We start from the raw sequence: 21,913 nt of genomic DNA on the forward strand, positions 1-21,913 counted from the left end.
TTACCTGATCCTGCTTGACTGCTTGTTTTAAGCAATGTAGCTCAGGGTTCACTTACTTTTGCACCTATACCGGTACATGAATTGATCAAAAACTCTTTTTAATTTAGTTTTGACTACAAAATTGATTTAAAAAACAAGAACAATGCATTGAAATGCTAAACCTACACCTGTTATTTCATATAAAATGTAATGGTTCAGATTGCACAACAAAATCAGGTTGAAACAATTGGAAAGTCAAAATTGCTCAAGAGGTTCACAAACTTTTGAGCAGCAGATGGCGGAGTGGAACCGTCACTTGCCTTCGTTGCAGGTTGGCGTGGATTCGCTTCCACGCCTGGGAGACCATGTTTGTCTGTTTGAAAAAAAAAAAAGAAGACCAATCATGGCTCAGTTGGCTGACCAAACCCAGAAATTATGTGAGCCATTGGTCGTTGCTTCCTCAGCACAACAGATGTGGAAACATGTACATGATAAATAATGAAGTTATTGATTCTGGACAAAATATGAACTTTTTAATGGCTCAATGGATCAAGTAGCCTATCCCTTCTCCAGACAGAGGGTGGCAGTGCAGTTGTTGTTGTAGAATCTTTTCCGATCCCATTCAAGATGAAGGACATACAATTAATTTTTTTGAACAAAATGTACCCAACTAAGGAATATCTAAAATATTAATTCAAAATTGGAATGGGGATGTGTGTGTTCTGTGGAATTGAAAACGAAGACTTTTAACATCTTTTTTTCTCTTTTGTTATACAATTCAGAGTTTTTGGAAGGATCTTCAAGGTTGGTTGCAACACAAGGGTATTCAATTTGCTGTGCTGTCAATTAAAGTGATACAATTTGGAATGAACATCAGCAATAGAAAACTTGACTTTGGTGTCAATGTTCTTCTGGTAATGAGTAAGCACTTTATTCACAAATTTCGTTAAACAAAAAATTAATCCTATTATGGCTCACCGGAAGAATGAGATCTGTCTCTTTGCAAAATCTTTAAGGTTTATGTTTCAGAAAAATGCCCATACTTTTTTTTTTTCGAATGACTGATTTAATTTAAAATATTTGTGGGATACTTTTCTTTTTGACAATTTATAACAATGCCCCTTGTTCTGTTTGTTTGCTTCTTTTTTCTTTTTGTTTGTGTGTGTGTGTATATATATATATATATATATATATCTTGAAATTGACTTGTAACATTATGCGGTGCTTACATTTTTTTGTATTGTTTTTTAGGTGTGTTGAATAAAAAAAAAGTTGTTTTTGTAGAAAATGTCCCTGCCACCAGAGGGCAGCAGATCTTATCTGAATTTTAGAAATAAACTTTCATTTCGAAATGCGAAACGTTCCCAATAAAAAGGCAAGTGACGCTCAAAGGATGGCCATCATATGGCTGGATTATTCTTGAAAGCGTTGAGTAATGACCTTTGGATCACCATCGTAGCAGCTGCACAAGCCTCCACTCTGGTCTCAGTAGAGCTCGAAATCAGCAACAAACGCTCCAGCAAATCTCAGCTTTCATCATTCACTGGCCATCACAAGTGTGGTGGAAGTGGTGCAGAGCTAATGTGGCCTCATTAAGCTTTTAATCCTCATTTCCTTGAGACCTGCTGGCCCTGAACCTGAGCAGCAAAGTCAAACGGTTCTCTGCTGCTGCCTCACTGCAGGGCAGGCCGTACAAATGACAAAGAGCAAAAGTGCACTTTTATTCAGCAAAATAAAATGCAAGTATAAAGGAGTAATCAGATATGAGCACAAATGTAATATTTTAAAGGATTTAAATCACAGTAGCCTATATTCATGCAAGACAAGTAAAAGTTACAACATTCATAACACTCTTTCTCTTGATGGAAACACAACCACATATTGTTATTCTTAAATGTTTTTATATATATATATATATATATATATATATTTTTTTTTTACAAAACAAGCACTACACAACATCATAAATTCAACTAGATTAAGATTATATATATATATATATATATATATGTATATATATACACACACACAACTGAGACCAGCAACAAATAAATACATGGAAAGCTGAGTTTAACAATGAAATGTTACTGACCCTTTTAAGTTAAATATGAGATTTTTTTTTTTTTAAGTGATGTTTTCAAGAATCGTATCAGCCTTCGGGTGGGCACAGACAGCGCGTCAAGCTAGCCTTGTTCAGCAAAGAGATAGCTGCTTTAATTCGACTGACACGCTCTCCTGGAACCGCAAGTCTTTTTCTTCAGCTGCAATTGGCTGAGAGACAGTGGAGGATGAAGATTCGCTGACGCCTCGGGATCGCCACAATCTTGACTCATTTTCTAGGCGGACAGCTGGAAACACCAAAATATCAGGATTAGAACTTTCACATTTTGTAAATCTTTTCATGGGACAACATTGAAGAAAATGACGCTTACTGACAGTGCATTGAAAGTAATCAGTTTATAGCTTGTATTAAGGTATACATTTACTTTCCCCTCAAAACAACAATATTGCCGGAGACCGATAACACCAAATTTATCATACCTCTTCCTTATTGAAATCTGAGACCTAATAACACTAATGAGTCACATGACACAGGGAGCTAATTGGGCCCTATTTGTATTCATTAAAATGTTTGTAAAACCCAATTCAAGTTAGCCTTAGTTAATCATAATTTTTTTGAAACCAACAGTATGAAATTGTCTATGGAGACTGCTCTTCATTACATAGGTCGCATTGTGTCACACTGAAAGTGACGGATTGCTTGAGTAATATCCAATTTGAACAACCAGTGGATCAGTATGAAAAGCACCTCTGATTGTGGTCTACACCCATCTTGTTTTTTGCTGTTCCGACCTCAGAAAACCAGTGTGGATATGAAAAGTACTGGATTAAGAGCTAGCAGTCAAGGCCTAAGAAATTAGAAAGCCAAAGGCAAATTTCTCCTACCTTCCTTGAGCAAGGAGCACCTGAGAATCCACTACGACATGCGCACACGTTGGGCCTCACACAACGGCTGCCGTACAGACACTTTTGTTGACAATGAGCTGAGGGATGGCACACAGTAAAATGATCCAAGCAGACATAAGGAAATGCAGTGTTGATGCTGGGTTTTGCTATAGGTGATCTGGCATCATGTGACTGGTAGTGGTGGAGAAGTCAGTCCTTAGATCAGGGATGGGCAACTCAGAGTGGCTCCTTGATTTGACTTTTCAAAAAAAAAAAAAATGCAGATTTTCCACAAAAAACAGGGGGGGGGGGTGTCTAAAGTTATGACAATATATTGAAAATAAATATGCGAACCCACGGGTCCCAAAGTTAAGTTAAGTTAAGTTGTAATGTCACCATTCACCTATAGATGGCAGCCACGTCTTAGTGCTTTTAGTAAACCGGGTCTTATACTGCATGCCCTATACTGTACTACAATGTGAGTAGACCTGATATTTTTTTTTGCACATCTGGAATGACATACAGGACAAACGCAGTACCTCAATAATATTAACATTTAAGTTGATTCTTGTGAAAAAATGTACAAAAGGAGTTATTGCATTTGCACTATATGCAAGAGAGCTCACAAGCGTTTATGATCGCTCATGTGGCATTCAGTCTGGTGACTGGTGAGTGTGCTTCTTGACCTACTTAATGTGTGTGCTTTAAAGATAACGTGAATGCGTGGCGCACTTTCATGATTGATACTCACGGATGTGGCACAACATTCCATGCCAGCCCGGTGTGCAGTGGCAGGTGTTTGGCCCCACACATTCAGCCCCGTTCAGGCACTTTTGCTCACAGCTGGCTGGAAGGACAAAACAGCCACAGAGAGCTTTGCCGTGTGTAAACAAATGTGAAGCATCACGTACACACGCACACACAGCACTTCTTACGTTTGTCACATCTCTTTCCTCGCCAACCTGATGGACAGTCACAAACATCGGGACCAACACAGCGTCCGCCGTTTATGCACCTCTGCTCGCACACACCTGGAGAGAAGGTGAGAGACAGTGGTCGGAAGTAAAGTACTAATACTTTGTTACTGTACTTAAAAAAAGAAAACAAAATAAGTAAGGTGTACTTTAAAAAACGTTTTTTTGTTTGTCAGTTTACAATGTTAGCAAAGCCAAGGGAACAGGTTGCTTTTTTCATAATGGATAAAATGCTTCTTATGCTCACCTAAATTAACAGAAATACAGAATTCCCCGTCTAACAGCTTAGATGAATTGTTAGCAAAGTCAAAACATCAGTGTTCTTTGATGTCTAGGCTAACACGTGCTAGCTAACTTTGCTAATTAGCCAACTCACAGCTACGTAAACCACTGAAATTAACTAAATGTAGAAAATTTAATAAAACTAAACAATTTTAAATGCTCACTTTTTAAATACTTTCACACTTTTAATTGGGCTGAAAATACATATGAGCAGCAAATGCAGACACAATACTTTTACTCAATATTTTACTTTTCACTTTACCAAGTTGTTTTAAGGTACATTAAGGTGCATATACTCTTTCCCACACATCACTTTAAGACGCTTTACACAAGACTGCTACTTGCCAAGATTGCAGTGGAAAAGCAGCTAATGACTCACTTTGTTCACAGCGTCTCCCGGTGTATCCCTGCGGGCACGAACAGACATTACTTCTTATGCACAGACCACCGTTCTTGCAAGGTGGTGTGCAGATGGCTGCAAATGGATGAGATACCATCAGTGGTTCTGCAGTCAAAGGATAGGCGCACTTGTCATCTTGATGCACGTACCGTTTTGACACTGGGCACCGTAGAAACCGCGCGGACACTCGCAAGTGTTGGGCCGAACGCACAAACCGCCATTCAGGCAGACTGGGGAGCAATGAGCTAGGGAAAACCAACATTATCATGGAGACAGAGTAGGGATTCAGTACTACTTGGGAACGTTTTTGAACCGTCACTAAATGAAAACGCCTGACCCACATTAATGTTGTACCTTGGCATACACATTTCAGTATCATTAAAATTCCCGACTTCTATGACTATCCAAGTAGTGCTTTTTGTTCATATTGTTGCATGTCTAAAAATGTAACACATATTACACTACTGTATTGTGTACACGAGTAGTCTCTCAACTCAACTCCGCTTTAATTACAGACCACTTAAAAAAATGCAGAAAAAAATTATAATAAGTAAAAAATAGTAATAACAATACTTTTAGTCAGGGAATAAGAGGCAGTTCACAATTCAAAATTGGAACTTGTTCAATGTAAAATTGCTGACAAGCAAAATAAAGAGATCAACTTCATAAAAAAAAAAATCTTCTCTTTATGCATAAAACACATACAGCAAAACCATGGCCCAAAAACTGTATAAGTACGGCCCACACAGTGGGCTTCCTTAACAGTTGCACCCGTTGTACACATACTAATTCAGTATCCATGCTCACCAGTCTCACAGGAAGGTCCACTCCAACCACTCTGACACCTGCACTCATCTGGCGAGACGCACCAGCCACCATTGTGACAGTGGCGGTTGCAAACCACTATGATCAACAACAAAAACATATGTGTATGCGTAACTCTTCAAAATGGCTAAGTGAGCTTTATCATAGATTCAAAAGGTAAGAAACATATTACAGTCGTACCTTGGCTTGAACACTCAACTTGGATACCAAATCACTATTTCCCATTGAAATAAATTGAAATTCCATCAATCCGTTGCAGCCCTCCACGAAACACCACAAAGTGTTTATAATAAAGAAAATAGCTAAGTATTGTATAAAAAAACATAATTAAAGAGAACGTAAAGCCCTGAATTAGTTTTATAAAGTGCAATTACTGTACGTTGGGACAAGCTGAGTCACAACATTAACAGTTGTATTGTTGTATGTTTGACTTAAAAAATACTGTACGACCGCTCTTTACTCAAAAATATGTTTTAGCACTCTTAAGTCAAGTTACCACTGTATATCGCTCACAAAATGCATGTGAATGTTGAGAGAGGTGTTTGCAAAACAAAAATACCCCAAACAAAAATAACTACCACTGCAGATCTTAAATTCTTAGTGAAATTTTTGATGCCAATCATCTCTCACAGGAACAATAATAGAAGTTCCAGTGAACTCACTGGTCTCACATTGCGGGCCAACAAAACCGTAAGGACATGAGCACGTCTGCAATCCAATGCATGTGCCTCCATTTTCACACGCCAACCTGCACACAGCTACACACATTGTTGTTTATTAGCGGCAAAAAAGTGCAAGGAAGTTTTGTTGGACCCAGATGATGAATCTTTACCTTCCTGACAAGTCTCTCCATGAAACCCAGTGGGACACTGACAAATCCCTGGAGCGATACATGCTCCCCCATTCGCACACTCTGGTTCACAGATCGCTGGGAAAAAAACAAGATTGAAAGAGTTGATGTCATGATCTGTGATGTTAGTCCTTTGGTTTACCACTAATATAGACCATTAATTTTTTTCTGTTGAGAATTTGTTTGGATTTGTTTTCCAGTGTCTTTTTCATGTTCGTACTAACTCCAGCCACTCGTGCCGTGTCCAGTTGAGTCTCGTTGTCTTGCAAGACTGTTAGTATTTAGTTCCCTGTTTTCTTTTAGTCAAGTCTGATTTCATTGACCAATGTCATGTTTCTTTCTACTTTGTATCACAGTTTGTTTTATATTAGGCTATGTGCTTTAGTTTATAGTATTTTTTTTTTAAATCCTGCACTTGGTTGCCTTTTTGTAATAAATACTTTAGAACCTGTATCCCCGCACCTCGGTCCACCTGCTGTTTTGCCTTAACTACAGCATGATAATCGCTCAAATGTGAGTTAATTTAAGGCAAGGTCAAGGTTAATTTAAGGCAAGGTCAACCCAGAGTATGTAAATTGAATGGACAATTTACCAGTTTGACAGTCGGAACCAGAGTAACCTGCCTTGCAGAGACAAGTGTTGGGAGCCGCACACTCCATGTTCCGTCCGCACGTGTGCTTGCAAACAGCTTAGAACACATGAGCAGAGGACAATTGAGACAGAAGTGATACTGAATCAAATCAGGGTTAACTAATAAACTCAAACCAACCTCGACACATCTTTCCATCTCCAGTGAAACCAACAGGACAGCGGCCACAGTGGAAACTGCCATCCAATGCTGTCTCGCACTGGACACCAGGAAAACATGGCTGGTCAGCGCATGGCACCATGTGTTCCTTTTCTGTCACATGACCAGGTGTGCTCTGGAGAAGTGGGGTTTGGTGTGGAGTTGTCAGGGTCAATGCCGCCTCATCCCTGTCTGCAGACAACTCAGACTCAGGCAGCGAGTAAGACAAAGCTCCAAAAGTTTCCTGAAGAGGCCGTGCAGGTCTTGTCCAAGGCTTGGACCGGGTAGATGCGATGTAGTTGAGAAGTGGGTGTGCTGTCTGTTTGGGTTTTGTCACAAGGTCAGATTGAGTGATTCGCCGAGGAGATGTTGGAGTTACTTTGTAGGGTGCGGCTCGTTCAGAAAGCTAAGACATGACCACAAACAGAAGACGGTTTAGTTTAGGAATCATGTGATGCTTTCATCACTCACTTTTGGGACTGTCACGTACCTCAAACCCCTTGGAGGGTGTGGCTTTGTCTCTGTTGGTGGCAGCAATAGAGAGGGAAGTAACCGTTGATCTAACAACATCAACAGTGCCCACCTCTCTCCTTCCGGTACCACCTCCCCTCCCTACAGGTGAAGTCTGACGTAGTGCGGTATCTCTGGTGACAGACAACCGTTTGATGCCGTCTCTGATAGGCAGAGCGGGCAAGTGTAGGCTGGACACCTTGATGCTGCTGAGCGAGGATTGGGTCCTTTGGCCTGCTGTCTGATGTGAAAGGTGATTGGATGCTGAAGAAGCACAGAAGATGACAAGATTACGACTGAGTCCACTGGGCTCCCACTGTGTTGACCTCCTTACCCGCCTTGGCGCTCTTCATGCAGATTCGCCCATTACCGTGAAGGCCGGGTGGGCAGCGGCCACAAACGTAGCCGACATGCGGCGGGCGTCTGTTGATGCATTGAACCCCGGGGAAGCAAGGCCTGCTGGTGCACGTTGCTGTGTACATTGACAGGAAGATAATATGAAATACTGAGGCAAAAGCTCCTTTAAGAGACAAGTCCTGGTTCCACTCGTTTTATTACAACTATTGTCGGAGGCCTCCAAATTAAACCTGATGTTCCTCACCTGCAGCTGGTTTTCCTGAGTTTTGCATCACATTGGTTTTCTTCTCATTAGTAGTGCTGATTTGTGGCAGACCAACCTTGACTGGGTCAGATGCTATCCCGGTTGTATTCTTGGAAGTGCCACCGGCTGTATGTATCTGCAAGACAGAGCTCAGGCTATTTCCTGAAGCTGTCCTCCGCGTTGTGGGTTGAGCCCGTGGCAGTGTAAGGAGTTCCTCTCTTGGCATAATCTTGGCAACCTGGATTCTCGGGTGAAGTGTAGTTGGGTTCTGCATCAGAAGTTCTTTAACCTTGTAGACAGTAGTTCTCTGAGCCAATGTGGGAGTGACGGTGACTGGCCTCGTGTGCACTATATGAAGGAGACTGATTATGTTTTGAGCATTCACTGGGTCCAAAATATGTAAAAGTATGAATATCCGTACCAGTGCATTTTGTACCATTTCCCAGCATGCCTTTAGGACAAAGACCACAGTTGTAGGAACCATGGCTGTTAAGACAGTGGACTCCTGGGAAACAGGGCATCTGCTTACACTCATCTATATCTTCCTGGCATGTTGAACCTGCAGAGAGATGGAAGTTAAAGTAAACCACAGGACAGAAGATCCAAAATAAACCTGGGTACCTGTTAGCCCATCAGGACAGTTGCATCTGAATCCGCCATCAGTGTTAATGCATGTTCCGTCTACGCAAGGTGCTGATAAACATTTGTCTGCATCTTCAAGGCAAAATGTGCCCTGTTTTCCTTCAGGGCATACACACAGGTACTTTCCACTGCCAGCAGGGAAGGTGAAATCGGTTGCACATGTGCCTCCATTCTGACATCCACATGGCAGCACATGGATCTGTACGGGAGCAAACCAGAAAAGTACATCTGACAAATTATACTTCACCTTATTTTATTATTATTATTATTCTTTTTTATTATATGGAGCTACCTGAACTGTGAAGGTGCTTTGGGCATTGCACTCATCTGATAACGTAAAGTGAAAGGTTGACTGCATCCGCTCCTCTTCAGGAGGTAATGGGACATTCCAAATAAGGAGCCCAGCAGGCGAGAGGATGGCACCCTTTGGTCCGTTGACCATCTGAAAGAGCAGGGCTGAGCCTTCTGGGTCTGATGCAGCGAACTGGAAGACAAAGTTCTCTCCGGCGAATGTGCGCAGCTCGCCCTGAGGTTGATGGAAGGTGGGAGGCTGGTTGACTGGAAAAGATATTGTTTATAACTAACAGTAATTTGTCACTATTGGTAAGTGTTAACATGATCAACCATGTCATTTACTTCCTGTGGAGGATAAACAACAAGTATATGCTGGGAAACCTAAACCTCAGCCCCTTTCATCTGCTAATTGAGGCAAGCAGGCTCCCAGTGGGCTGACCTCACAGTTAGAGCAACTGTTGTCTTTCTTTTAGCAGCAGGATCTTTCTAGAACACCAATGCTGTGATGTCATAAAAGGACGCAAGCGCAGACGTGGACCCCTGCTGACTGTTTAGGCCTGCAGCCATATGAGTATGTTTGTGGTAATTGTCGACATTCCTGCAGTCACTTAGCGACGGATCTCCCCACTAATGACAGGACAATGAACACTTATGGAGGCACAACGCTGTACCTTGGTTGAGTGACCAGGTAAATTTTGAGGTGTCTGGGTCACAGAGTAGGCATGGACTTCCTGGATTTGTGTCTCCTTCTGCAAAGCACATTCCGTCAATGTTACACGTCCGGTCCTGCCAGAGACACATTCACAAAGAAACAGACCATCATAAGCTATATTCTTGTTTTGCAGCTTGTGGTGAGCTGGTAGGCTGTCTTTGCGACCTTCTTCAAAACCTATTTAAGTGACAAGAAACCTCCAGTTGGCTATTTTACGGCCACACCCAGCTGCTATCTCTAGGGAAAGGGCAAACAATGTCTGCTTTCGCCATCAGTGGACCCCCACTGACCATCACTTTCCAGTCCACAAAGACAATTCACCATTTGTTAACAGAGGAAGATCAATAGGTTGTGGAATGGCTTTCTGTTTTCCATGCAAGTTACCTTTAATTTACAGATTCCTGAGCGAGTTGCTGTGCACACCTGACAAATGCCATCGTAGATTGTCAGTACCTTGGCTATACTGTACTGGGAGTCATCGTTGGTCACCTGAGGAAAATGTTCTGGGAACAGTTAACACTGCATAAACAGTTAAGAGCCAACCATAGTTATTATGATTTAAAGCAACTGTACCCTAATCTCCCAACGATCATATGGTTTGTCATTCATCATAAAGTCTTCTGTGCTGATGGTTGCACTGCTTAATGAGGGGAGACCACAATCCAAAGCTTTGGAGCTGAGGAAAGTGGCTCTTGTTCGCTGTTTTTCCCCTGGAAGCCAAACGCCATTCACATACTGGAGAGGCACATGTCCACATTTAGAGAAGAATATGTCTGTATGTATCTTTGGGAAATACTTGAGCCATCTTTCCACCAAGCACTACGGCTCAGGTCTTTACAAGATGGTTTGGAACCATAATCCATGATCTAGCTTGTGTTTCTATCATATAGGCGTGTTTTCATTGATGGTGATATTGGCAACAGTTTGTGTAGTAAATGGTGTGACATCATAGCATCATGTCACAGAGTAACTTACCATTGACATTGGAAGCACTAAATATTGCATACCATGCTGAACTGAGTCAAACTGCTTGATGGAAACATGGGCTTGAAAGTAACCTGGAGGCCACTCACCTTCAGTCTGGTGGCATGGCAGCTCAGGTCAGGTGACTCGATAAAGCCCAGACCGAAGACTCGTACTTTCTGGCAGTCAAATGATCTGAGGTCACATAGGCCACCATTTTCCAGATCAATTAGCTCTACTGGCTGGCCTTCGTAAATAAAAAACAGAGACAGGAATTTTCAGTAAAGAGCATTAAATTCAAAGTATGGTGATGGAAGAAACTCACCGATGGTTACGCTGCAGTCATATGAACTGAAGCTTCGGTGACATTGGCAGCCAAATTCTGTGCACTCTCCATTGCCGTTGCAGAAATTGGGGCAACGCAGTGCTGTCACCACCTCCACTGGGCCCCCTGGGTGACCTAGCACACCATGGTCTTTCTGGGCCCTGTTTTCCAGCAGCCTCCTCTCACACTCGTTTGCCAGGTAGGGTAGCATTGCCTCATCCCAGCCCAGGTCATCTTTTAATTGAAGGTCAAGGATGCAGAGATTCACAGCCTCTTCAAGGCGACGTCCCAGCAGCTCACGGCACACAGTGCCAACTGTGGAATTGGACAAAGCTATGTGGCACACCTCCAGTGCTTTGCCAGAGGTCAGGCCACTTGGTGTGGGCCACTGAGGTTGGACTTCTCGTCGCACTTTTACCAGGTGATCCTCTGGGAAGAAGTAGGCAAGGTGCTCCAGGTCAGCCTGGCTGATGCTTTGAGTGGCTGACTGTAACTTAAACATTGTCTCTCTCCTGAGTCTGTCATCAGATAGTTGGTGGTCATCTCTGAATTCATTATTGTGGATATTGTAATGATGGGCCCTCCCCTCCAAGGGATGACTGGAGGATATGTTCATGATGATTCCCCCTCTTTCGGGACTCTTGACATATTCCTTTGTGGTGTCCAGTGAGGGAAAGACAGAAGTATAATCCACATTGTCCTGTACAATGCAGTCAGACTGAGTGGCTGGACCAGACATATACCTGGCTCCTTCATGAGAGGACAGAAAAGAACTGTATCCTTTCTGACACCGGCAGAAAGGTCTTCTTTCCTCTTGTCTGGAACCTGGGGGCGTTTTATCGAATAAACTCTCACCAGGAGCTATCCTAACCCAAACATGTACAAGTAAGTCAAAGCCCAACAACACACCAAAAATAAAAGATCATGACACCCACCTCCAGCTCTCTATGAATGCATGCAAGTCATCATGGGCACCTTGATAGCCATAAATGTCATTGTTGCTATTGCGATCAAAGGTGCCGCAAAGGCCTTGTGTTTTGCCGAAGTCAACACTTGGTGCCCGGACAGACAAGCTCATCCCCCAGTCGCCAACATCGGCTCGGATAAACGCCCCAGAAGGAAAGACAACCTGCGATAGGAGTGTCAACAGCTAATGCTACTCTTTCTAGGACATTTCACAACATTTGTAAACAATAGGTGCAAGGTTACTTCTGGGAGGTCGAACACCTGGACCGTAGTGACCACTACAGACCTGAACCAAGCCCATGACATAAACTTTTAGTGTGTGGAGTTGCGCCACCAGAGGCTACCAAGACACCAAAACTGCCTGGTGGTGGAGTAACAATTTCTAAATGGACAGACTGAGAAAATCTCCATCTTTGGGTTTGTGGAAGACATTTTCTCGCAGGAATGTATCTTGACTACATTATGAAAGCTTAATGGTTAGCGTTCAATCTAACATTAGCTCGCACTACAGTGCACTTTCTATTTCATTGTCCGAAGAGCAAGTCTGTGGCATTAATCCATGCAACAGAAAAGTCAAGCTCAAGTAATCATTGTTTGTACGATAAAAGGGAAATAGATTTATCTATCACTGCCTAACAAAATCTAAATCAAACACCAAAAGAGTAAGTAAGTAAGTAAGCTTTACTTGTATAGCGTTTTTCACAGACACAAAATCACAAAGCGCTTTACAGGGTTTAAAACCGCACACACACAAATTCACGCACCAGTGGTCTGCTGCTGCCACGCATGGCACTACCAGGTTCACTGGGAGCAAATCGGGGTTCAGTGTCTTGCTCAAGGACACTTCGACATGGTCACTAGGGGTGAGGATCTAACTCACAACCTCGCGGATGGGAGACGACCACTCTACCACTGAGTCATGCCACCACAAAGAACTACTCAATAGTAAGGCTAGGCTAGTGGTGGTTCTTGGTGGTACCATGACCAAAGTTATGGCATTTCATTTATTTCTCCTGATTTAATTAGCCATGCAGTCCCTCATTGATGATGTTAACGCATATTTAAACCACGGCGGTGGAGGAAAATGGCTTGTATCATCATTTAAGCTATTTGAAATACGTTCTCAATCACCCAGCCAAATGATATGGGAGGCTTTGTTTACTTTTGGTGCCATTAAAGAATGCTTCAGCTTTTGGCACCAGGCAGTCCGTGTTAGTGCTGTTCCGATACCGTTTTTTGGCCCCCGATACAGATTCCGATACCCAGCTTTGCAGTATCGGCCGATGCCGATACCATGCCGATACCAAATTAGTTTTTCTCAACCTGAAAAAGCTGTCCTGCCATTGGTTCAGAGCATTCAAGGGCCAATATGATATCTTAGCTCGGCATGCAGTGAACATGTCACACATCAGTGAATGTCGTGCATGAGCAAAATACAAGGTGCTGCATCCAAAGTCCTATATTAGCGTCAGAATTAATGGTATCGGCATGTTACTTGTTAGTGCTCACCGATACCACTGTTTTAATGCAGTATCGGGGCCTCTGACGACACCAGTATCGGTATCGGAACAACACTATCACGTGTGATGTCATGGTGAAATGTACTATGTCACGCAAATATTGATGTTTCATCTGATTTGAGAGACTGGATACTTACAGTGACTTTTTTTCCCTGGTGAGATTCCAACACGCGGACACGGAGCTCGTTGCCCTGCTCGCCACCAAGCACTTTGACAGTGATCTTTGGCCTCGTTTCCTGCTGTTGGCCATTGCACATGTCAACGGCGGCAACATCATTACCCTCTCGCGCCGCAATGCCACAGCTGCATGCCACGGCGTAATGCCGGCTGCCGCACTCCCACTGCCGAGTGTGGACCTCAAAGTCCCTAGCGAGGCTCCGGTACAGCACAAAGGTGCCAGTCTCGTGGTTGTCGTAGTGCCTGCACAAATATGTGAGAGAAAGCTGGTAAATGTGACTGTTGATACGGTCTCTCTTTCCTTTAAATACCTGCCATCCAGCGTAATGATATGTGGATCCGTCAGTGAGTAGCAGATAGAGGAGGGAACGTCCTGAACTGTGACCTGCAGGAAGGCAGAAGGAGAACAAAGAAGGGGCTTGCCCAATGACATTTTAACCCCTGGCTTTGATGTTTTCATGAAAGACATATGGAGAAGTTGTCTCAGAACCAACAAGACCCCCAAACCTAACATGATGATCATGTAAGAACATGATCCTGCACATTACCTTTCTAAAAGCTTGTGCCTATGTAAACAGAGAATACTGTTCTTTTAATTTAGTCGTACTCTAATTATACATTAAATTGAATCACCTTCATTAAAGTCTTGACCTTCAGTGATCCGACAACATTCCTCAAGGACCCCCTTACTCACGCTGAAGAGGATTTGGAGGCTTTTCAAGACCCCTGTCTCCAGTAAGGCAATTGCCCACATCACTTCACAAGGATCAAGAGTTTCTTGTCTTACTGAAAGTGGCCTATTTTGATTGAGTCAGGGGGGCCTTGTGCGATTGTATATCCTGCCCTACACACTGCTGAGCCAATTGTGAGTCCACCGGTTGTTATGGCTGGCGGCGGGGTGTGTGCCTACTAGTTGCGGAATCAGAGCCCGGAATGTAGAAAAAAAGCAAGCACCTGTCAAGACAGTTGGTCCATTTCTGGCCATTTGTAAGTCAGCCAAAAGGGGAATCCACAGATTTGTCAAATTTAAAAACGGCTCACTCACAAATACATTTGCAGAGATAGCCATTTAACAAAATATTTACTTGTTTGTCCAGTTTCAGGTCTTTTAAGAAGAAGACGCAACATCACTTTTGCTTAAATCTCTCAGGATTAAAAAACAACATGAAAAACACTTAAATATGTGTTCTCATCAACTCTTGGAAGAAGCGAAGGAAGATGCCGGCACCAAAATTAAACTCACTTTTAGTGATGTTGGAATGTAGCTCCTCCACAGTTGCGATGTACTATCTTCAGGCAGGAAGCTGATCAAACTGATCCGGTTTCCATCGCGCGTGAAGTCAGTGACGGCGGTGACGAAGAATGACGTCTGGCCGCAGCTTCCCTCGCTGCAGGCAGTCGGACGAAGCTGCACCTGACAGGCAGACAGCGCCACATTGGAGACTTCATGTCCGAGGCCATCTGTGGACACGAGGGATAAGAAGGTGACAGATGACAAATAACCCATAAGGTGCAATGATGTGTAAGGCAGCAATGTTATGTTTAGTATACAGTGTATGAAGCTATTTTTTCTCTGTAATAGGTACATGTTGATTTGTGAGAAGCGGCTAAATGCACCTGGCTCGTGCACACCCAGCACTAGAGGGAGTCCACAATGGTTGATGTCGTAGCAAGGGAGAGGCACAGTGCTGTGGACTCTGACCTCATGCTCCTCGCCATTCTCCGCGATGTGAAGCGACTCCACAGAAAACTGGAGAAAAGCAGACTGAGATTTGCTTCTTTTCTGCCTTCACTTCAAACAAGAATGCCTGTTCACCTTCAGCCCGGCGTAGAAAGCCTCACTCTCCCTGGGAGAAGATCGACTGTGGTTGACATTGACTCGGAATGTGGACACGCTGCACAAGAACTGCAAGACAAACACATCAACAATCTTGACTTGTGAGCTCTCACGTGCAGTTTTGTTTTTCCAGGACCAGACAATATGTTTGTCATCCATCAAAACATTTCCCCACCAGCACAGTGACAACTTTAAACTGACCTTGGACCCTGCTCCCCAATCACCTTATGTAGGGAAAGGCCCTGGGAGCAAGCCCACTGGAGCATGTTACAGACACGACTAATCCTACCCCAGAGTCCAAATATGGCAACCCGGCGGTCCACAGCTGTGCGGCGGTGAGCTGTGAGTATGATCTCACCTCAGTGTCACTTCTTCATATTTCTTGGTGACCAGTAATTGCTCCAGGAAATGAACTGATAAACACATTATCATGTTTTTATCAACAGTGTGCGTAATGCTAAAAGATGTTTCCTGTTCTTTGAGGGAGACAATTGTGACACCCAGGGCGTGCAAAAAGCATGTTGCCACTCGTTTCTTAGACTGACGAGAAGATTACAACCTTGTACATGGCAGTGTGACATTATTTTAATGTTTAAAGCAGGGGAGTTCAGACTTTTTCCTCTGAGGGATATAGAATGTTGAAAGGATGGAAAGCCCAACTGGACTTTTTTCATTTATTAGGCAAGTATTTGGCGTTAGTTACCTTGAAAAACTGCTACATCACAGTTTTCTGTAAAAGGAGATGAGACTGCCCCAATGTCACACTCGAATAGATTCACTTCTGCACTGGGCAGACCTCCACATCCAGAACCAAAACGAGCAATATGTACTAAGCTGACCATTTTAAAAGCATTTACTTGAGAATCATTAATGTTAAATGTTCACAAATCGGACCTTGACAGAGCAGAAAACCATTTTTCCTTCTGAAACGGCATTTTCTTTATTCACTAGTGCATCAAGAAGGCTGATAATGACCCCCAGGTTGCAGTTTAGACATCCTTGATTCAAACATTTAAATCAACAGAAAAGAACAACTACTGGGAGTAAAGGAAGCATAGCTAACCTGCAACATCTTTTACAACCCCGCAGCACCCCTCCCAGTCCTGTCTGTTCTCTGGAGCGCTTAACCCTGGCTGTTAGGGGTCAACTCCATCCACCAAAGGGTCAAAGTGAAAACGGCATCTGGTAAGCATTACCGTCTCTCCAAGTCTGAAGTGAACGCCGTCCATCTCCACCAGTGAGAAGGGCTTCAATGTGGACTCTTGGTGGATCTCGGCCTTCATGCTGTGGCTGATGTGCCGTGCCCAAACCACATGGAAGCCAAGCGGTTCATTGAATGGCGGCGGGATGAAGGAGCACCTCAAGTAGACGCTGTGGCCGATTAGCTCTGAGCAGATGAGCGGCCGAGACGGCAACGATGGCAACATTGCTATCGGTAAGGAGGCAATCACACAGTTAGAGCAGCTGCAGATGCCCGACAACAGTTATTCTTCTCAAGTGAGTTCACCTTTGCACCGACCGTTGACCTCCACCTCATCCGGTGGGCAGAATCCGGGCGCCAAAGTTGGAGCAACTAAACAACAGAGAGATCTGTGTTACACATATACCAACACTCCCAACAGGACTGTGAAGCAGATGCCGACACCTTGGGCGCAGTATCCCATGCATCCTTGAGTGGGTTGCAGATAGTAGAGCAGGAAGTTGCCACAGTTGCGGATCGTGATGGGGATGCGGAAGAGACAGCAGTCTTTGGTGCTGCCATGGAAGAACTGCCAGGTGGCACATGCGGACAACTGGAGGACGTCGCCGGGCAGCGGTAAGGACTTGTCCTTCAGTGAGAGCCATACGGGTGCCTGCGTGCCGCAATGATTCATCTGCCAAAGAGAAAATGTAACAAGGGCTCATGTATCATTGTGCTCTCCTTCCTCTTCCTCATCTTACCTCATTATCTAAAATTCTAAACTTATTTTTTTTCTAATAACTTCATGGCTATTGCTGTGGCCATTATTAGGTGTGCTTTTGTCATGTATCTGCTATCTGTAGTTGTCTACCCTCTATCTAACCCCATCCCTATCTCTTTCTACCCTGTATCTATATCTATCTTGTATCTAACCCAAACCCTATCTACCTTCTGTCTAACGCTATCTAAATCTCTATTTACGCTGTATCTAACCATAACCCTATGTCATCTGCCTCTCCATCTCCTCCCAACCAGCCAAGACACACTGTCACCCCATCGAAACTAGGTTGAATTGGAGGCTTTTCTTAATGTAAAAGGAGTGTGGTTCTACCTTTAGATAAGCTCTGTTGTACTTTGCCGTTCTAAAAATAAAATCAACTTGACTTATGCTTATCATCCCGGCAGGAGGCACAGGAACTTGAAGATACCTCTACGCAGGTGGTCGGCATCTCGGCCGGCTTGTTGTTGATCTTGAATCGGTACCATCCCGGTGCCAGCGAGTGGTCACAGACCAGGTCCTGGATGGCTGTATTCTGGATTTCAGTGGAGTCGAAGTCTACGCTCCGGTAAGGGTTCCGCAGCGTGCGATGGCCACCTGGGAAACACTCTGGCGCTGAAGAGACAGAGAGGAAATGCTTTTTAGTTTTTTATTAATTTGATTACCAGTGTTGCCAACTTGGCGACTTTCTCACTAAATCTGGCGACTCTCTAAAGTCTCTTGGTGAGTTGTTTTGGGTCAAAAGCAACTAGCGACAAATTTAGCGACTGGTGTTCTTTATTCATTTTGTCTCTCTTCCCTACATTATCCATTACTACTACATGCGGCATGGCTCAGTGGTAGAGTGGCTGTCTTCCAACCCAGAGTTTGTGGGTTCAATCCCATGCCATTGTGACCACGTTGAAGTATCCTTGAGCAAGATACTCAACATCCATTTGTTACTGATGCTGCGTCAGAATGAATAGTCAAATGTAAAGTGCCTTGCAAGGTGGAAAAGTGCTACATAAATCAAGTACCATTGACAATTAGGCAATGGCGTCATTTAGCTACTTTCCTTACTAGGGACTCAGCAACACAGCTGATTACCACCACTCATGATTCCCTATTACAGGTGAAGAAGTCTCACTATGTAGGTCAGTGAAGTTGTGATGATGGACACAATTAACTCCTCAAAGTGTGCTGGTGTTAAAAACAGTAATCTTAGCACAAAACATTACAAGTGAGATACTCAGCATTTTTTCAGTTCCCAGGTGTCTTAGCAGCATGTCTGGGACATGTTTTTGTCTAAATACCACGAGGCTCAAGAATTACAGTATTTCTATGACTGTTTATTTCTTCATGCAAGTGAGATAGATATTTTAAATAACATTAACCAGGAATTTGATCAATTTAAATTGAGCTTTTAATAGGGAACTTAAAAGTGGTTGTGAAAAATATATGTAAGACTTAATCCTTAAACAGATTTCATACAATAATATTTGAATGAATATGAAGACCCTATTGCCTGAAAGGGGTTAACAACAATGCAGAGGCTATACACAAGCAAGCTCGAGGTAAGATGCTTTTTATTTGCATGTTGAATGGGATTTTTATTTTTTTTATTCTGGCTCTTTTCAGTTAACGTCAGAACTGGGCCAGAAGCGAGTCGACATTGTAATCTAAGCAAAAGAGAACAGGATGTTCTTTCCCCTCCTTCAGAATAAGTTACCTTCCATGGAGCAAAACAAACACAGGGAATTTGGTTAGCTTGACTGGGTGGCAGTTCATTGCTAACCTAAACAGCCTTTTAAAAGCTGATGTTTGCCTCAACACTGACTTGCTGAGAGGTCAAAGGTCCTCCAAACAGACATGTCAGATGAGAGACAATGGTTGAGACTTTGGCTCCTGGCTAAACTGCTTCAATTGGGGGCTTAATGAGTTTACAGAGTCTCAGGGGAAGGGGGCTCCTTAACCGGCCCCTGTGGAGTGAAGGAGGGCAGGGAGTGCGAGTTTGGGGGGCCCGGCTGCCCAGATGTGCTCCTCCAGTTACTTACGGCACAAGATAATTATCGGGGAGCGTGGCCTTACCACAACTACAGTTTTAGTTTTTCCCCCCCCAGAGGGGCCATCACTCAGCACTCAGACAGGGACCAAGAACATTTAGATGGTTTAAGATGGTCTAGAAATATCCATGGAGCTCTTTACTTTACGATGCTGACATTAAACTTTACAACTGCAAGCTGCTTTGATGTCTCACAGGAAAAAATTATATGAGCAAGATGGCTATGCGAGTCACGGTGTTATGCGCGTGCAGTAACAACAGAGCGGGAAAAAACTGAAAAAAGAAAACAAGAACACACAGGAATGACGCTGTTTTCAGTGCGTCTGAAAAGGGGAGTCCAAATTATGGCCAGTGGGCTATTTGCGGCCCACCCTCTGCTTTTTAACAGCCCGCAGTATATTCTACACATTTCATTGGGGGAAAAAAACAAAACACAACTCATTCAACTTTGGGGCTCTTCACATTTCATTATATATATAATTCTAATTATAGAATTATTTTTTAACCATCAATCAATTTTCTTAACCGCTTGTCCTCACAAGGGTCGCGGGGGGCACTGTAGTCTATCCCAGCTGGCTTTGGGCATTAGGTGGGATACACCCTGAGCTGGTTGCCAGCCAATTGCAGATTATTTTTCAACCTTTTACCTTAAATATTAATGACCTGTTTAATAAAAAAAAGTGACCAAATGTAATTGATGAACTGCTGTCACTAACAACATGGCTGTGAACAGAGATGAGCTACTTTACAAAAGCACAGTAAGTTTTGACTTTCATCATTGCTTAAAAAGAAGAAGAAAAAGGCAATGCTCAAAGTTAACAAAGAGGAAAGAGCTACCTTGACTTACGAGTGTTCCAACTTGAGTTTTTCGAGTTAAAAATCGTTGCTTGGGGTTGACTTGATTTCTCTTGTTTTGTTGCGAGACACATTTTGAGCTTCAGATACGCCACAGCTTGACTGGCGTGAAAAAAATAAGACACTAATAATTCAATGTAAACTACTGCCAAAAACATAATTTTTTGTACTTAAATTTTTTTTTTTTTACATATAACAGCGCCCTCAATGGGCAACTGTACATTTACATTAAAGTTCAGTGGTATTTTTCTTTATTAAAAACATGTAACAAAAATGTTTTGGGATGGATTAATGGCATATGAAATTATTTGACTAAGAAAAATGTATTTGATATGGGTAATTTTAAAACTATTTTACCTATCTCCAAGTATGTGGCCGCCGGATTTACAGTGTGAGAACAGTCAGACAAATAACGTTGTAAGTAAACATTGTTGATGGGGACACTCGCAGTATGAATGTTTGCATGAATGGTTGTCCATGTGACCGGAAGTCACTTGGGATAACCTCCAGCTCCCTGTGACCCCCAAGAAAGCATGAAAACGGATGAACACGCGTATAATGATTCGGAATTCACTCACCGTGTTGCGCAAACGCCCGCGCCACAAGAAGCAGCATTAACAAATCAGATCTCAAACTGTACGCTGGACTGTTCATGACTGCGTGGGAAAAACAAGCAAAAGGTGGCCTTCAGTCGCACGGTTCCATCGGAGGTCTGGCGCAAAAGTTGCAAAAGGCGAGGCGGGCAGTGGTCTCGAGCCTGAATTTCGCGCAGATTTTCCTAGACTGCGGTGCTTTGCTGTTGTGCAAGATGTTCAAGTAGGAAGGGGGGGGGGGGGGCAACCAGGAGCGGTGGAGGAGGAACCCCATCAGTCATTATCAGCTCCTTCAACGAGGTGAAAGGATGGGTGGAATGTAGAGATTAGAGAGAAACCACGTCATTTTCCCATGGTGTTATATTTCATATTAACTTTGTTCGGAATGTGTCAAACAGGAACTCGACTTACTGCAAAATTGATATGGCGTGTTACAGTTGACCGTTTCTCCAAATGTAAGATTTTTTGGCTCAATTGTAGCTGTGTCGTTAATTCCCACCATTGGTGGTACGGAGCTAAATATCAGGTGCTGCGAAGAAGAAGAAAGGGGAAAAAAATCACAGTCTAGAGCAGAAACAGGTGTGCACTCATCTTCTCAGTCACACTATGAACGTGTGAGATTTTCTCACGGCACGTTTTTTTCACGGCTCTGATAACACCTGGTCTTGTTTCAAAACATCTTTCTGTTGTTTGTAATTCAGAGCAAAAGCTTCCTGTGGGTAATAACCATCTTATTATTTTATCCTATTTTATATATATTTTTTATTTATCTTATTATTTGTTGTCTATATGTTGGCCTATGTTGTTTTTCTTTTTAGCCTGCGTGGTTGCGTGTATATAGGCTATATAGCCTACACTGTTTTTTCCCCTAAGCTT

General features: G+C 43.2%; 1 protein-coding gene across 2 annotated transcripts; it reads right to left on the reverse strand.

Moving 5' to 3' along the window:
* Positions 1-1,848: 1,848 nt before the first annotated feature.
* On the reverse strand, positions 1,849-21,236 carry LOC147179626 (von Willebrand factor D and EGF domain-containing protein). Of its 2 annotated transcripts, XM_086070124.1 has the most exons (34): positions 21,023-21,236; positions 17,979-18,163; positions 17,236-17,464; positions 17,098-17,163; positions 16,787-17,019; positions 15,570-15,659; positions 15,371-15,503; positions 14,997-15,214; positions 14,065-14,138; positions 13,714-13,996; positions 12,026-12,219; positions 11,091-11,956; positions 10,876-11,012; positions 10,376-10,537; positions 10,187-10,291; positions 9,762-9,876; positions 9,089-9,354; positions 8,776-8,995; positions 8,576-8,713; positions 8,393-8,502; positions 8,155-8,290; positions 7,888-8,025; positions 7,534-7,817; positions 7,026-7,449; positions 6,849-6,944; positions 6,239-6,334; positions 6,069-6,164; positions 5,389-5,484; positions 4,731-4,826; positions 4,561-4,656; positions 3,861-3,956; positions 3,677-3,799; positions 2,926-3,023; positions 1,849-2,327 (listed from the first exon to the last, which is right to left on the reverse strand). In XM_086070124.1, exons 1-34 carry the CDS (start codon positions 21,096-21,098, stop codon positions 2,316-2,318), a joined length of 5,787 nt encoding a protein of 1,928 aa, XP_085926250.1. In that variant the 5' UTR covers positions 21,099-21,236; the 3' UTR covers positions 1,849-2,315. The 2 variants fall into 2 exon arrangements, with proteins under 2 accessions (XP_085926250.1, XP_085926248.1); XM_086070122.1 differs by having other exon boundaries at positions 8,155-8,502.
* Between the last annotated feature and the right edge of the window lie 677 nt (positions 21,237-21,913).

The sequence above is a fragment of the Leptonotus elevatus genome, chromosome 2, assembly GCF_054856555.1.
Source record: "Leptonotus elevatus isolate MCC_2025b chromosome 2, RoL_Lele_1.0, whole genome shotgun sequence".
Lineage (NCBI taxonomy): Eukaryota > Metazoa > Chordata > Actinopteri > Syngnathiformes > Syngnathidae > Leptonotus > Leptonotus elevatus.

Excerpts from the sequence above, each read along its gene's own strand:
- LOC147179626 (XM_086070122.1), bottom strand. The coding sequence starts at position 21,098 with ATGAACAGTCCAGCGTACAGTTTGAGATCTGATTTGTTAATGCTGCTT. Across the intron at positions 10,538-10,875 it reads GCCATGCCACCAGACTGAAG|TATGTGAATGGCGTTTGGCT; the intron begins GTGAGTGGCCTC and ends GTGCCTCTCCAG. Across the intron at positions 9,355-9,761 it reads TACCTGGTCACTCAACCAAG|TCAACCAGCCTCCCACCTTC; the intron begins GTACAGCGTTGT and ends TATCTTTTCCAG.